The 17,821-nt window shown below is 39.0% G+C and overlaps 1 protein-coding gene across 11 annotated transcripts in view; it reads left to right on the top strand.

Annotated features, from left to right (window-relative positions):
- Positions 1 to 17,821, top strand: part of PTPRC (protein tyrosine phosphatase receptor type C) — a 117,186-nt gene that overhangs the window by 48,662 nt on the left and 50,703 nt on the right. For 2 of the 11 annotated variants that reach the window (XM_014829300.3, XM_014829301.3), the window contains exons 3-10: positions 3,912 to 3,938; positions 6,787 to 7,047; positions 9,205 to 9,345; positions 12,309 to 12,452; positions 13,041 to 13,118; positions 14,271 to 14,297; positions 16,284 to 16,517; positions 17,668 to 17,793. In XM_014829300.3, the coding sequence (XP_014684786.1) occupies positions 3,912 to 3,938; positions 6,787 to 7,047; positions 9,205 to 9,345; positions 12,309 to 12,452; positions 13,041 to 13,118; positions 14,271 to 14,297; positions 16,284 to 16,517; positions 17,668 to 17,793 (1,038 nt within the window). The remainder of the gene's footprint in view (positions 1 to 3,911; positions 3,939 to 6,786; positions 7,048 to 9,204; positions 9,346 to 12,308; positions 12,453 to 13,040; positions 13,119 to 14,270; positions 14,298 to 16,283; positions 16,518 to 17,667; positions 17,794 to 17,821) is intronic. The other 9 variants (XM_014829303.3, XM_070501522.1, XM_014829304.3 and 6 more) reach the window with 5 other exon arrangements.

The raw sequence follows: 17,821 nt of genomic DNA, 5'->3' as shown, positions 1-17,821 counted from the left end.
TATTCATACTTCTTCGGTTAAAAAAGAAATAGTTTCCTTATTGTCTTAGTATTCCTTTTTTCATTTCCATGATAGATATGTGACAAATTATAATTCCCTTTCATAAAATGCTCTATAACATTTGTGCTACATATTTCGGTGGCAACATGCTAATAAATCAGAACAGTACAGTACAGTGGTCTGAGGAATTAGTGATGGAGCTGGTACAGGTAACATTAAGGTTCCTCTTTTCTCTATCATCAAATCTGCTATTTGATTTCTTCTCTATATTCATTGATCCCGTGGTTTCCATCACACGCAGGAAAAAATTCAATCTCCTTATCGCGCCCTATGATACTTGCTCTTGGCTCCTCTCCTAACGCTGTGTCGTCAGCTCTGTTTGAGTTCTCCCTTGCAATTACTCATGCTCAAAATCATTCAACAACTACTTACCAACCACTTCTTACATGCAAGACTCTAAGCTACGTAGGTACGACTGCCTGTCTTCCTCCTCCTCCTCATCCACATGCGATTCTGGCTGATCTCAGACGGAAGGAACTTTGTTAGTCGTAACTGGCTATGTCTATGACCTCAATGTCTTTGCAGACCAACATATATACGCGGCAGATCTACCCTCTTATGCGAATGCTCTCCAGGCTGACGGGAGCGCGCGCAATACTGCTCCTTAAACCGTGTTGGTACTAGCCATCTTTATGTTGTCTCCCACTTGGCTTTTTCATTTATTTTCTGTTGATAACTCAAGTGAGGCAAGAAAGTAAAGTCTGCAAAGGCCAAGAAGCTGCACATTGGGTCCCTTCCTCTGGCCAGTGGCTTACTCCCAATAATCATGTGCAGTAATCTTTAATTCAACCAATTGTTTGTTGAGCAAATAAGTATTTACTGCAGTAGGAATGGCTCAGTTAGATGATTATTTGATGTATATATACATCTCACCTTACAGATTATAAACTTTTCCACGGCAAAGGACCATGCCTTTATAATGTTCTCACCCAGCACCTAATAGCATGCCAGCAAAACAATAAATATTTCTTGAATCTAACTGAATCGAATTGACTTGCTTAAAGTTCCAAGGGGTTAGGCATTTATATTAAGAAAGAGCATATCAAAATAGTTTTAGATATTTAAAAGCTTACATATTTCTCAAATCAAGAGGAGAGGTGTATTATGTGAAATGTGTTCATACACTCAAACCAACTTGAATATTTTGAATGTAGCACTAAGCTAGATTATTTACCAAATAATTACCATGAAGGTTTTTTCCTTTCCATTAAAACACAAGAGCTGCTGGGGCCGGTCCTGCGGCTGAGTGGTTAGTTCGTGCGCTCCGTTTCAGTGGTCCAGGGTTTCACCAGTTCAGATCCTGGGTGCAGACCCAGCACCGTTCACCAGGCCATGCTGAGGCAGCATCCCACATAGCAGAACTAGAAGCACCTACAACGAGAATACACAACTATGTATGGGGGGGCTTTGGGAAGAAGAAGAAAAAATACTGACAACAGATGTTAGCTCAGGGCCAATTCTTAGGGGAAAAAACACAGAGGAGCTGTTAGTTACTGCTATACTAATATTTTATCTTTCTTTTTACTTCTTTTGCAAATCACCACAATTCTAAGAAGTTAAGTTAGAAGGAAATAAGAATAAATGAGAGAAGAGAGAAAACTATTAACAGGAAACTAAAAATAAAATAAAAATGCTGTTTTATATGGGATAGAAAGATAAAAATTGAACAAGATGAGGCCGGCCCGGTGGCGCAGCAGTTAAGTTCACACATTCCACTTCTCAGTGGCCTGGGGTTCGATGGTTTGGATCCCGGGTGCAGACATGGCATCGCTTGGCACGCCATGCTGTGATAGGCGTCTCATATATAAAAAAGTAGAGGGAGATGGGCACAGATGTTAGCTCAGGGCCAGGTTTCCACAGCAAAAAGAGGAGGACTGGCAGTAGTTAGCTCAGGGCTAATCTTCCTCAAAAAAAGAAAAAAAACACTGAGCAAGAGGAGGGAAGAAAATGCAAATAATGGAAATTAAAACAATATTTAAGTATGAATGATTAAGAAAAAGTAGAGAATTATAATAAGAAAATGCAAAAACATTTTATATATATTTCAATAATTACACACACATTTATTTCAAGGAATACATTCAAATACATTTTACTTCAAGGAATAAACCAGATAACGTCACTGAAGAATACTGAGTCACACCCTCCGATGGAGCCTCTGAGAGGAGAAAATTGTTTCAGATTAATTTGTCCTCAGAAAACAAGGTATCAACGCAGGAAGGTACCATAAATACTAGTCAATCCATTCTTCCATCTGATGCTTGCTTCCATTTCACAACGTCAGTTGACTGTCATTTGAGAAAGAACTTTATGATCTTTTTAATAGTCATTTATTAAGATGGAGGATGAAAACATGTCTCACTCCACTGGGGACAGAATCCAGTTCCTATCGCACCAATACAAGTGGCCTTTCCAACATTCCCACGAACCTAGATGATAAATCCAATCGGCCCATGTTAGTCCTCATCTTATTGGACGCGATCATTTCCTTCTTGAAACACCCTCTACTCTTAAATCTTGTGGACTTCAGCTTCCCTCCTACACAGAAAATCAAGTCACCTTTGCTGGCCCTCTCCTTAAATATTTATTTAACTACAGAGTTCTATCCAAGACTCTCCTTGTTTTTATAACTGGAGGCTCCCCTTCACCTCCGTACCTGCAATATACATCTATATGCTGATCTGTAGCCTCCGCCCAGATGGATATCCTGAGCTACTAAATGCTACATCCAAATGCCACTGAACATCTTTACACGGATGTCTCAAGCATATCAAATTCTCCTCTCCCATCTGCTTTTCTTTCTTCTTCAGATGAGAGAAAGCTCCTGCAATCTATCTACGGCAACTCCCTCGTATGTTACACTATCACCCCAAATATTTTCCTTGTTCCTCATTCTCTGTCTTCATCACTTCCAAACATTTACAGAATCTGGACGACTGCTTCCTAAGGGCTTCATGGATTTATTTATTTATTTATTTTTGGTACCATTTTCCTCATGTAGGACGTCATCGTTCTCTTATGCTTTACTTTAAGTTGCCTGATTTTCCTGCCCACAGCTTTGCTTTCTGATAATCTCTTTTCTATTTCTCAACAAGGTTGATCTAAAATTGAAATGCCTCTCCATTACGCCTCCCCTTAAACACCTCCCTTCAATGGCTATTTCAAGCCTGGGGGATAAATCCCAACTTCTTGTTCCTCTAGGACTATGCTGGCTGTCCATAATCCTTTGGGTCACAGCTTCAAAGTATACAAGAAACCCTCTCTAGCACCTCCTCCATGAGCCAGCCGCTAACTCTGGAAGTCTAAACCAGGTGGTCCCTCTATGTGCTTGTATAGCTCATTCTGTCTCTTTGCTCATCACACTCTATGGCTTATTCTTTTTTTAATCTATATCTCACACTGAACTGGGCTCATTGGTGGCAGGGAATTTCTCTATCTTGATCATATTATATCCCTAGAATGTGGCATAATTCTAGCACATAGTAGGTACTCAGTAAGTATTCATTTTCTAAGTAAATCAATGCATTTGGGAAAAACTTACCCAAGGTCTTTCCAAAGTCTTTTGCAGGCTGGAAATTAATTCCAATAGCTCTCCTTTATTCTATTTTTTTTCTTATTTTACCTGAGAATTCAAAAACCAATAACATCGTTTCGACACACTTGAGCTTTGTAAAAATGACATTAAGAAAAGGAATATGGTTTCATTGGCGTAAAAGGTATGGAAAATGGCCACTTTGTGAATGTTAACTAACATAGAGATGATGTATATATACATAAATCTAACTTCTGTTTATATACATATGTATGAAATTTGAAACTTTCTAAGAGAATGTTTGTTTTCTTTCTTGCAGGACAAGCCCAAAATGTTACCACTCCTGGTAAGAATTAATATTTGTATTGCTTATTTCATTTTTTTTGTTGCCAAGTTTGTGTATTTAATGTTGATAGAATTTTCTATTATTATCTAATGAAATCATTTTGTAAGGACAAATGTTATAATCATGAACAGTTCTTGACATTCTCTTGTTCTTAATATTCCTGCTTACGAGATAAAAGTCTGATAACTATCTGAACATATTATTATTTGTATATGTATTATTGTGTATAAATTATAGCTTCTCTTAAACTTGACAGTAAATCACATGACAGAATTCCAATTTCTTTAAAAATTTTAACACTACAAATAAGTCAATTTAAGTTAGATCACAAAACTTCAGAGTTCAAAAATGGGCTAAGGAATTACCTGAGAAATTAGAGAGAATTTTAAACATAACTATATATATTTATATTTGTCCAAGAGAAAAGCTTTGAGACCATTAATATATCTTGTAATAATCACTTCCAAATTCTACTGTTACAACTGAATAACAGTCTTAACAAGTGTCCTAATCCTCTGATAAATTAAATTTAAGCAATGAAAATGCCAAAAATAAATTCATGCATATTAATACAAAATAGGGGGAAAATTCTGTTCCATCCAGTTAAAAATAAATTACTTCACTTAAAAGTTATTATTATTGAAAATGTATTATTGATTTCCTGATTAATCATTTGGTTGACAGTATGCATCAAGAAGGTAAGTAAAGCTATTAAGACAATTCTGATTTAATAATTATAATGCACATTCAAAATGTTCCGAGAACTGAGTTACTACACGAATTATTTTTATAATTAAATGAAAATTCATTCCAAACTACAGAAACAGAGGATTATGCAAATAGTACGTAAGCAGCATATTCTCTTATTTTGGAAAAGATCTAACATCAGAATTTTATAGTTTTATACTATGGCATTTATAAATCTATGAAAGTCATGAATGCATAGCAGATTGTGACTCGTTAATGCCACCTACTTACAAGCCACTTGCCACCTGCATGTGTTACAGAAGAATGAGTTCATCTCTACCATCTGAACTGGTTACTTTTGCAGGAGGGCAAGGGGTATGGGGTGAATTAGGGAGTGAATGCTTAAAATGGTAGATGACTCATCGCTTCATTGAGAGAGTTTCCATTATCTCTGCACTGACTCTCTTATAACCAGCCTCCAAATGATAAAACCAGGTAAGTTAAAATAGAGACGCTAAATGCAAATGCAAATGGTCTCTCCCAAATATTGCCAACAAGGATATAAATCAGTGGAAACCAAAAGTATCTCCAAAGTGGGAGTACAGGGACAATGTGGAATTGGCAACTGAAGCATGTTTTCTAATCCTAAATTAAATTCTTATTTATGAAACTAGAGAACGTGTACTGAGATTAAAATTTGTGCAAGGATGTTAAGGCTTCTAGGCCAGAGGGTAGTTCTCTGAATACACTGCCGTCATCTACTCTGGGCTGAATTGGCTGGACCAGAAGTAACCCTTAAGAATGCTACTTTTCAAAATAATATAGCAATATTCTGAGAGGTATTTGGAGTGATTTTCCTTCTAGTCTCTCTGTAATTCAAATCTAGCAAAAGAGTGGGAGTGGGTAATAAAGGGAGAATGTTGCAGCATTTCTCTCAAAGCAAAAAGGTTAATTGGAACCTTACCAACACCAGTGTTAGTTTAACCCCAAAACAACAAACTAGTAATTGGTCACTTCTCTTCCTTTTCTGGTTTCTCCCATTCTCTCCTTCTTCCATATTTGCGCCTTTCTCCCTTATCCAACCTTGCTGAACCAAACTAATTAAAGTACTTGTGATATAATTCATTTTTCCATTAATTAAATCTCGAACATGAATTTTGTTATTAATAGAAGTAAATACATGTTAAACAGAAAATTTATGAAAAATACACCTCTATAATTCCAATATCCAAAGATTACAGTGTGGTTTTGGTTTTTCACAAAACAACTTTGGTGTATTTTCCCATTCTTTTATTAAAAAATACACTTTCTGAGTAAGCGAGTACGAAAAAATATAAAGGCCTTTAATACATGGTGCTAATTTGCCCTGCAGAAGCTTTTACGCTTTGTCTGCTCACATCAGCTGCACATGTAACTATGTCACCATCACCTTATCACATTTTTCTTCTTTCTAAAGTGAATTAAAACTGTGGAAAATGGGATTTCAATACCTCAAATTGTGTTTCTATTGTTGTCATGACACCAAAAACGTTTTGGTGGACGTAGGTCATTTGTATATCTGTTTATGAATTTTGTTTTCTAGTCTTTTACCCAGTCTTTGCTTTGTTTGAATTTGATCAATTAAAAAGAAAAATCAGTGTGTATCTAGAACTTTCGTCTTTTATTGTTTTCTCCTGGAACCCTAGCCCTCCTAAGGATCCCCTTCTGACTTTGTATTTCTCTATTCTTCATTGATAAGTACTTTACAATTTCTTTTAACTGTCTTTCTATGTTGTGCTTCTTCCTTCTGAGCAGAATTGCTTTAGACCGTTGAGAATTCAGTAAGTGAGTAGGCATAGGGCAGAGAACAGCTGCTTTCAACTTCATTTCTCCGTTTTGATCTTTAGTCACTGTCCTGTAGCTAGTTTCTTATCTAAGTCTGTATATCTATACTTTTGTATGCATCTGTATTTGCATATATGCATGTGTATATAAGTATGTGCATTTGCAAATATATATGCACACACCATACACATTTATGTACCATATATCATAGGTGTGCAGTGTGTGTATATACACACCATAATGAACTGAAGACTTGGTAAACTCAGACGGGTATATGTCTCAGGGTATGATTCACATATTTATTTTTTCCTTCTTCCATTTCCCATGAATGTACCAGAACTGAAAGCAACAGAAGAGGCCAGAACTCTGCCTCGAAGTGACCCCTTACCTGCTCGCACCACTGCATTCACACTCGCAAACACCTCTGAACGAGGAAATGACTCCTCAGAGACCACTTCTCCTCCTAGGCCCGTCAACACTTCAGCTGAAGTATCACTGAACTCTTTGGATAATGCCAGTGCTCCTGGTGTGACAGGTCATGCTCCTGGTGTGGCAAGTGATGCTCCTGGTCTGACAGGTCGTGCTCCTAATGTAACAGGTTGGCACAGAGATGTTACCCAAAAAGGGGTTTAGGAAAACTTGACCTTTTTCACTGTTGTTAATTCTACAGTTATCAGAACAGTTGTTTTTTTTTAAATTATGTGTTCAGTTTCTATGTATGTGATTTTATTAGAGTATAGATATAGAACATCTAGATGTTTATGAAATATTAATTAATTAAGGTTGTGAATCCTACTGGTGGAATTGAAGGTACTGTGGCCATGCTCACAGCAAATATCAGAGTGATGTGGTTAGTGTTTTTGCCAGGGAAGACCACTTACGCTCCTTAGAATCCAGACTCACCAGCGATTTGCACATTCTATGTTTAATGTTGTGTCTCCCAGCGTATTCAGTACATAAATCGACCAGCATGAGGGTTGTTTATTCCTTTGGTGAAATAATGTGCTATGTGTCCATTTTCTGAAGCAAACAGGTTTATAGACATAGTCTGATTAAAGAAACTAAGCTATTTGTTTACCAATGCCATTAATCTTAGTTTGAAACACAAGCATGTATAACGTCACCATAGACATTTTGTTTAGGGTACCTTGCAGTGTTTTGAGTACTATGCTGATGAAGTCTATTGGCCATATTAAGCAGTTAAATAAGTGGTCAGTGCCTTCTTCTATCAACTACAGGACTGTATATTTAATCTTGACTCCATTTTTCCCTGCCACCACAGCAGAGTAGTGGCTAGGACTGATCTAAACATTGCAAACGTTTGAATTTATTGCCGCTAGTTTTAACAAAAGGAATGTGAGGATGAGGGTGCCCGAGGCTGGGTGCAACATTTCATGCTCACTGTTTTTATTGACTGAGTGATGTCACCCAGTTTTTCATTTCAAAGCCTCCACATTTCACTTCACCTTCACAAACACACACTTGCAACATTCCTACCCTTTTATTGCCACCAATTTCCCCCCCACCCAAGACATTAAAGCCAGCGATTTACATAGGAAGCAAAGTGTGAGGAAAAAAACTTTAAAATGGAATGTGCTGGAAATAAGGATGAATACTTTAAAAATACTAACTTGCTCTGGCACAGTAATCCTGCTGGTGAAATTAGCTTGGAAAGTCTCTTATGCTTTCAAATAAAAAAGTACATTTTCTTTGCTAGAAAATAATCTTGCTATGAGGTGATATTTCAGTTATCTACTGGGATAAAACCTGCATGTGTTATTTAGTTTATGTTTATGATTGATTTCTATTGTGGAATGCAATCAAATTTTTCTTGCTTACCCATATACCTAGGGGGAAAAAATCTCTTAATCCATTTTTCTAACAATACAATATGCACTGTTTCAAAATTGTTCTTTTTCTCGAAAATGATTAAAATAAGCATCCGCAAGCATAACATTAAATTTAATTATGTGATATCTTTATAAAAATAGCTTATGCATGTTGCAAAACATCAATGCAGATTTCTATAGGTATATACATATATACTTTATATATACTTTACATATATACACATACATATATACATATACATATCTCACCTAATCCTGCTCCTTAAAGATAAAATTTTAACCATGGTTGTATATCCTAAAGACTCTAGGCATATGATTCTGTGAATGTCTGTGTGTGTGTGTGCATGAAACTGTGTACCCATATCTCTTCCAGCAGCGTAATAGCTAAAAATATTTCATTTTGATCCACATTGTAAACATTTTTCATAACGATGAGCATCTTCGCATACACCTTTTGGCCACTGTATGTCCTAGATGGACCTCTGTTACTCTACTGTCCATTTTTCTATTTCTTCTTTTCTTTGTGATTTGTAAGAGACCCTGTACCTTGGGGGAATTTTTTTCTTACTCTGCTTACAAAGTAAAGATTCCAACTTTCAGTTTGGAGAGTTGATAGAGAATTCAAAAAGCTCCCAGTGGCTTGGAATTCAAAAAAGTCGCCTGGAAGCGTGAGTCGTCCGTGCTGCATCCAGCCCAGAAAGCGTCTCAGGATATCTAAACAGAGAGCTCAGGTGCCACCTTCCTGCCAGGGAACTTAAAGAGGGGCAGACTCACGTTAATAGATTGCGTCATTTCACAGTTTGGTAAACCATAATAGCAGGTTTCTCCTTATAATCTTCTAGTATTTGGATTTTTCATCTGCAGTGGGGAAATATTGATGCAATGCTCTCGCTTTCTCATCTTAGGTGTCGCCCCAACCCCGGCGTCTCACCTTCCCACGCACGCAGACTCGCAGGCGCCCTCTGACGGATCTGACACTCAGACACCCAGCAGCCAGGCTGGCCCTCTCACACGCACCCCTGCTCCGGGCAGGAATGATACATCAGGTTGGCTGGTCCTTAAGACTTGTGCAGGGGCCCCGCCCCAAGGCCGAGTGGTTAAGTTTGGGCGCTTAGCTTCTGCGGCCCAGCGTTTCGACGGGTTCGGATCCTGGGCACGGACATGGCACTGCTCATTAGGCCACGTTGAGGTGGCGACCCACATACCGCAACTAGAAGGACCCACAGCTAAAACATACAAATACGTACTTGGGGGATTTGGGGAGAAAAAGCAGAAAAAAAAAAAAAAAGATTGGCAACTGTCGTTAGCTCAGGTGCCAATCTTTAAAAAAAAAAAACACGACGTGCAAATATGAAGAGTGCATAACAAGGGCTGTGTTTAAGAGTGGTGTGAATGAATTTGGAATTTCATACCTTCCTGGTGACCTTTAGTCTATGAGGCCACTTAACAAAGGTCCTTGTCATAGAGATGAAATAATAAAGAAGGAGCATTATGAGAACACAGGAAAAATCTGTTCCTGAGGAAACCCATGATTCAGGGTCCTCTATGATTCTTTATATGTTGGGCAAATATCATTGGACTGTGAAAACTTCTTTTTGCTAGTAATAAGGAATAATATCCATGAAGCTTTACTTAAAGACCTCCTACCAATGAACCAGATAATGAAGAGTAGAAGACTGCCGTGGTCAATGAAGGGCACTGAGAAATTGTCACCACGATTAAATTGATTTTTAAAAGAATGAGAAAGAAGAAATAGATGCTTGTATTCCGCATTCCGACATCAGGATTCTTTCAGCTTAGCATCCCCATGTTTATCAAAACCAAGAGAAATATTCCCTCCCTTGTCTTTCCAAAATCAGTGTCTAAATCACCTCGTGGTGCCCTTTTTTATCCTGAAAAACAACATATTTCTCAGGTTACAAATCCACATGGCCCCATATATTAATTTAGTGACCTGATTGCCTGAAAGTTAAAGATATGAGTCGGGGAGCCCACAGGGCTGGCACTGAAGTGGCTTTGCATGAAGTATGAATCAGACATGGAAGCCAAACATATCAAACAGAATAATTATTATTTTGAGGTATTGAAACTGTTCCCTCGGCATAAAAGTCGTTACAGGCAATCTACAAACTTGAAACAACTGGGAACAGAGCTGCCCTCCCCTTGCTGTCTCATTCCACTCACTCCGGCTGAGATGGGACCGTGCTAAAAAGATGTGGAGATTTTAGCAAATCCACAGATTCAGAAGTCGTGGATGGAAATAGCTGTAAAATGACTAAAGAGGACGGACATGTCAGGGCCGACTGTCACATAGACGGGTCTGCTTTGCCCTGATCAACACCTCTTCCTCTCACAGTGGCTAATTCCACTAATTAAAACTCAATTAGAATTAATTAACCTAAATTAAAAGAGCAAATACCACTCCTAAGTCATCCCTGGGATTACCCACACAGAGAAAAGTGGTTTCCAGATGAACAGAGAAGGTAAGGAATTTGGGGAGTGTGAGTGTGGAGGCCTCGAAACAGCATGAGGTCAAGGGGCACTTGGAAGAGGCGAAGAGGACCAGCTCGTGATGGCGGGAGTCGAAAAGCACAAAGAAGAAGGCTGAAGATGAACCTGGCTGATTTTAAAACTTTGCAGAGGGCCAGTTCCATGTCTGATTTTTTTTTTTTTTTGAAAGATTAGAAACACCTTCCTTCTCTTCAACTTGTTTTGTTGGGGCCCCTCTGAGGATCCAGAACTAAGAACTGATGTTTATGTTATTCATTCTATGGTTTAGTTAAATTTGGGGGTTTAGTGGCTTTTAAAGATTAAACTGGGAACCCAAACTCAAATTTTTGGAAGGTGCAGTTTCAATTATAATGGCGTAAATGGGTGAAGTGAAGGACTGCCCGCCCTTCGTAATCGGAGGCTGCCTGCACGCTTGCATCAAAGCCATTTTCAGAATGTGCCTGCAGCTGTCACTCTGCTGACGCATTGAGAATCAGGCTGTAAATGTAAGACTAACCTCTTATCGTTGGACTGCTGACCCCAGGGATCTTGACAGTGAAATAACCAAACAAGCTCAAACAGGGGCTGACTCCTGTTTCTTTTGCTTTTGCCATGACAGCTAGCATCGTGCTAGTCATCTCGTAGGCACCCAATGAGGATGTCTCGACTGCCTATGCTGTAATTCTGGGTGTGGTGTCTGGGGGGAGATGGAACTCACAGCAGGTGTTTTGAAGCCTGACACTGAAAAGTCCTAACCAAATGCAATGTGCGGTTTCTTCCACTAAAATAGTTGCTTCTACTCTAAGTAGCTCGTATGGGATTGGAGACTAATGAAATGACATCAGTATAAGATGGAAATTCTTTGGTTCCAAACCACTTTGGTTTTTCCTGGCTGGGGAGTCCACATAGTGAGAGTAGACTCGTAACCTTCAGTTAGAAGGGAAAAGACCCTGAGCTCAGCAGCTGCTCAGACAGGAGCCCACACAGTACTATTATAAGAAAATCAGAGCTAAGCACCTGCACCCAGGGATTCCTCCCCAGAGAGGTGCACCCCATGCGAGGCTCTCAGCACGTGGCAGGTTCCACTTCCTCCTGTGCCAACCTTAACACAGCCTTTTACACTCAGGGCTCCACTTCAGCCTTCTGCTCTCAGCATCAGAAAGCCAGCACCCCACTCTGTCACTCTGATGCATTTTCAATGTCGCCCACAGCAGCCCTCAGCCAGAAGGCCTGGCCTCACTGGGCAGTCCAAGCTATCTCCTGAGGTCCTAAATACTTAAAAAATGTGTGCTCTGATTACAAAACTGCATAGGTTTCAAGTCATCTGACCTTAAACTTATCTCTGCCATAAACCGTGCTGTGTTTTGTACAGCTTTGCAGAATGTGTCTGTTGTGGTCTAGCAGAAGGGCTGGGTTGTGGCTCAGGCTTAGCTTCAATAATCCTGTCTCTGTTGGCTCACTGGCCATTGCCTTGCGTGGCAGGAAGGGATGACAGTGCTGATGGCGTTTCTAATTGCAGGTGTTCCAGAGGAGAGAATTACAACCACCACCTTCCCTGCAGACACAATTTTGACATCAGTAGCCACCCTCAGCCCTGCACACAGCAGCTCTGCTGCCTTACCTGCACGCATCTCCAGCTCCACCACCAAAGATAACTCCTCAGGTTTGACTATGATGCGCTAGGCATTTCAGGTTATGGAGGATGAAATGGAAACTTGAACTCTGGGGTCAAATGCAGCCTCTTCAACTTTCTAGCTGACTTTAGCACAAGTTACTAATATTTTCTGTGTGTCAGTTTCCCCTTCTGTAAAAATGGATATAATAATACTTATTTCATAGAGTTGATAAGAGGACTGAATATGTAAATAGCTTGGTATGCAATGAATAGTACAAAAGAGTAACTAGCATCCTTATTAGTAATTAAAATAAGGGGAGTTGTAATTGAAAGTGAAAGGAGTAGTTTGAGGAAGATCACACATCGAGTAAGAACTATACCAAGGAATGCATAGTTTCCTCTCTACTTATACAATGTTTAGTTCAGATTATTTGAACCATTTGTTATCTTACAGGCTCGTTTGTGGATAAATCTTTGATTCACTTTCTTATTTTAAAGAACAAGCAAGTGTCAATTCAAACAAGGACTCCTGCAGCAAAGATTTGGTTAGGGAATTATCTTTGCTAAAGAGTTTTTCCCGCGCCCTTCAATATGACAGGCTCTTTAACTTCTCTCCTTCTGTTCGTTTCCTTGCAGATCCGAGCACTATGCCCACTGCACCATCCTCTCTGAGCACTGCAGCAAGCACGGCCTCTACAGCCGCTTTCACAATAGGTGACAACCTCACCCTCAGTCATGCAGTCACACTACCACCATGAGCCTGGGATGTGCTCACAGAAGGGTCTTCCATTTGGTCTATCCTGGGTTCCTTTCTTTGAGAAGTTCAATTGAGTCTTCTAATCATGAGGGCAATGGAACAGCAATTAGTCAAAAACACTTCTCTATGTTAGCCGTGCAACAGCTGATGGGATCAGGGCATAATGTTACTGTAATAACCTATCGGATCGTTGTGATAGCAGCCCCAAAGAGTTGTGTGTTTATGAAAATGCATAGAGAAATGACCAAATATGCTGAGACTTCTTTCTCTAAGAGTGGGTTTAAGTATTAGTGTGAGAAAGACTAGTTCTGTCAATGGGACTCTTCATTCCAAGTGAGTGATTGCAGAGTTCCAGCCATGCTCCATGGGGTGTGGAGGCCAACACCACAGGCCTCCAGGGAATGAAGGGCCCCAGCACCTGGCAGTGTCTGTGGGTGGATCAGCCGAGACAGAGCCTGTGAGCCCACATTCTCCCCCAGATCCTTCCAACTCAAACATCAGACTAGCAGAGATCTCTTAGCTTCCACGAAGCACGTTTTCACCCAATTCTTCCACTAAATACATATACTCATGTAAGATCTGTCTCAATTTGTTGAGCATACAATCAGTTACTCTGGATCTAGCATGTGTGCAAAGAGTTTAGAAAAGTTAAACTAGAGAATGCAGCCACTCTGGCCCATTTTCTGATTTTTTTTTAAATGAAGATGTAAATAGACCTCTCTAGGGGTTGTAATTATGTAAGTCTATTTTGAGATTAGTCAAGGGGATGAGGACCTTTGAAATGTTTGTCACTGCGTGAATTGTTGGCCATGTTGCCGTACCGTAATCAGATGTGTGCCCAAAAGTCTCAACATTGTTATCGGAATTGTGTTTGCTGTGTAAATTCATGAAAGTGTTTTATAGAACTAGCTGATTAGTTTATAACTCTTGAAGTTTTGCCATTGTCCTAGGCACAGCAAACCCTGCACGGTCTGTTAACCCTAGCTGGATAGGCTTTATAGTCTATGAAGCTGAAACATTGAAACCTCCTTTCCCCAAAATGACTGTAGCAGAGATATGCCATGATGAAATTTTAACAATTTACTTTCTCTTTTTTTTCTCTATTACAGCTCCTACTGCACCTCAGCCATCATGTGGTAAGTTTGTTTACCCAGAAGCAGCATATATCACTTTAGAATAGCACTTTAATTATTTCCTTCTTCATTCCGAGCTTCCCAGACCTACGAGCAAGCTAAACTCACTGGCTTTCATTTCTCACCAATGACGAACTCCAAATCTTAACAGCCAGTGTCCTTCAGGGGCAAGAAGCTTTGATGTTATATTCAGACCTGGTTTTGAGTACCAGCGTTAATAATTAATAGTTATTGGCTAAACAACTTTGGTGAAGCCACTTCCCTTCAGTCTGGGTATTTGTAAAATGGAATGATAGCAAGTTTGTCTGAGGGTGACGGGCAAGGATTCAGTGTAAAGATTAATATGAAATGTGGATATTACCTTCGAGGGGCTTATCAAGAAGAGGAAATCTCTCTGTCTCTGTCTGTGTCTCTGTCTGTGTCTGTGTCTGTGTCTCTGTCTTGCCAGGCTTTGGCTCAAAGCAGATGCTCGAGAACAGTTTTTGTATCCATCCTTTTTCTATTTTCTTTGTCTCTCCCCAGTGGAAGGTGAGTCCTTCTTCCCAGTCAGGGCTTATCCCTCTATAGATTTAAATCTCACAGCTGAAGTCGCTGCCTTCAGGAGCTCTCCACACATCTAGTGTAAAGATGAGCCTTCCTTGGTTTGCTTATCAACATGGTCTTTCATGATCAGGTTCCTCCTGGGTCTTTGCCTCCTTACTCTCTTCACTAAAGTAATATGGAAGTACTCACAGTTTCATAAGCACGTAATATTTCTTCCTGCCTCTGTGTTACTCCTTCCCTCTTCCTCTACACTTGGAGTTCCACCCCATCCTCACTCAGCGCCCCTCCTCCCATCAGCTTTATATGTCCTGCCCATATTTTAAATCACATCTTGAGTCACCTCCTCTGGAAAGCCTCTCCTATCCCTCCGATCTGAATAGATTTCTCTCTCTCTTCACTCTCATATTGTCTTGTGCATTATCTTATTTTAGGCATTTGCATGTTTTCTGCAATTCATGTCTGTGTCTTCTCCATGTTAGACCGTATGTTTCCAAAAGCTGATCTTTTGTATGCCTAGTGCTTGGGACAGCATCTTAAATATAATAAGGGTGTAACAATTTTTTTTGCATTACAAATGAGTGAATAGGGGCCGGCCTGGTGGCACAGCAGTTAAGTTCTCACGTTCGGTTTTGGCAGCCTGGGGTTTCCTGGTTTGGATCCCGGGTGAGGACCTATGTACCATTTGTCAAGCCATGCTGTGGCAGGCGTCGCACATATAAAGTAGAGAAAGATGGACATGGATGTTAGTTCAGGGCCAGTCTTCCTCAGCAAAAAGAGGAGGATTGGAGGCAGATATCAGCTCAGGGCTACTCTTCCTGAAAAAAAAAATGACTGAATAAATCTTTGTTGAAAAGATATTTTTACCAGCCAACAGAATTTGTCTAAATAAAAGTGAGAGTGTGAGATGATGCTGAGGAAAGGGCTCAAAAGGATTTATTATCAATAATTTTACATAAGTAAAGGAATGATGAGGCCTGTGGTCTCTAAATCATTAATGTTCCACATATTTGAAGAAACATAATCAAGAACTACACTTTAGAAAGCAAGGGAAATTATAAAGCAAGAAGAAGGAATTTGTCAGCTGCATCATTCATTTGTGCATCAACACAAGTAATTATTGAGCCCCTGCCAACAACAGGTTTTATACGAGGACCTGGATTTATGGGGATGATCAAAATCAAGTGGACTCTGCTCTCATGGAATATACACTCCAGATAGGAAGATAGACATTAACCCAATAATCATTCAAATATAAACTTGCAAGCTGGATCCTTGATAAGGCAGTGATGCAAAGGGAATTATAAAATCATAATATGGAGGCATCTGATGTGTTCCTTCTCTTTTCATGGGGATATTTTTGAAAATATATGTTATGGCATTTGAATTTAACGTAAATTCATTCAGAAAAATAAAAAAGATAACCCCCACTGTTTTATTTTCTTTCAGATGAAAAATATGCAGGAATCTCTGTGAACTACAGTTATAACAATTCAGCCAAATCTTATGATGCAGAACTAAATGTTACTGATAAAGTAGAATGTAACTCCACTGAACCTAATGGATATATTAGCTGTGTAAACAATATGTTCCATGGCCTACCAGAATGTGAAATTTTCACTGTTCATATAAATCATAATTCGTGTTCTTCATATAAAGAATTCAAGTTAGAGGTACCACCAGGTAAATATCCACTGATTTCTATTTGTATATTTACAAAAACAGTACAATTACTCGTGATGTGTTTTCTAGCAGCCACAGGAATTAGTCAGGTGAGAGAGCAGGGCTGAGAGAAAGGAAGTTAGCAGGTCGTGAGTGGGTGAACTTTCTGCTCTCCTAACCCAGTGAAAATTATAAACTCACATCAGCCTTCTGTCTTAATACTTTACCGACTCCCTACCCTTCTTTTACAGAACAGTTCTTGTAGATTGGTCATAATTTATCCCACCGTGGATAAGTGATTATCCACAAGCTTTCTTTTTTCTCCTCTACTTAATTCAAGTCATTAAATATGTATGTACGCGTATTTCTCCTTTTAAATACAAGTGTGTCTGGAATATATTGGGGAAAAACACAAAATCAAGGATACTTTCACAAAAAATGCTTTCACCAAAAAAGGGAGTGTTATAGTCACATTGAGGCAATCAAGCTGGCTTTGCCAGCTAAGCTACTGCTGGGAAAAAGAAAGGAGCACGGTGTCAGCAGACCCCGGGGAAGCACATCTTAACAAAACACACTTTGGAAAAGGGGTTGAGGGACTGTGTAAACTTGTTGAATCTCTCACATCACTTAGTAATTCAAGATCATTGATCGATTTATTAACGTTTAAGTAGGTTAAAGTCTAATGTTTTTTGAAAAATGCTATTTAACTTATTCATTTCCTCTAAATATCACTGAAGTAAATTGTCAATTAAAAACAGAAAATGACAATTTTCAACAACGTGTTCCCCAAGAGGGAAGCCCTCATACTCTGTGTAACAATCCTTCAGTAAGAGATCAAAGCGTAAATGAAAAGACTGAAGATATAAATAAGAAAACAAAATGGGATGGGTGTTCTAAAATGTGTAAAAAATGCCATTTTATCTAGATGTTTGTTTGGGTTCCATTTTTTTAAAGTAGCAATTCTAAATGAAATGCTACCAAAATGTATGGTGTTGAAAAAAGGATAAACTAAATGATCAAGAAAGACACTGAGAGTTATTAGACTTTTTCAAAAGTAACCTAAATACTTGCCAAATTCTATATCATGAATATAATTTCAATGATTATAATTGAGCTTATGACACACATTATGAAATATTAATTGTCTATTTCTATATCTTCTTCTTGACAGATCCTGAAAAGTTTCAGTTAGTTGATTGTGTAGAGAACGAAAAAGCAAATACTTCTATTTGTTTAACTTGGGAAAATGTTACATACTTTACTTGTGAAGGTGAAATTACATATGAATTTCAATGTGGTAAGAATATAGCATTGATAAGAAAATT

The sequence above is a fragment of the Equus asinus genome, chromosome 30, assembly GCF_041296235.1.
Source record: "Equus asinus isolate D_3611 breed Donkey chromosome 30, EquAss-T2T_v2, whole genome shotgun sequence".
Classification (NCBI taxonomy): Eukaryota; Metazoa; Chordata; class Mammalia; order Perissodactyla; family Equidae; genus Equus; species Equus asinus.
This window is presented reverse-complemented; position numbering and strand designations above follow the sequence as displayed.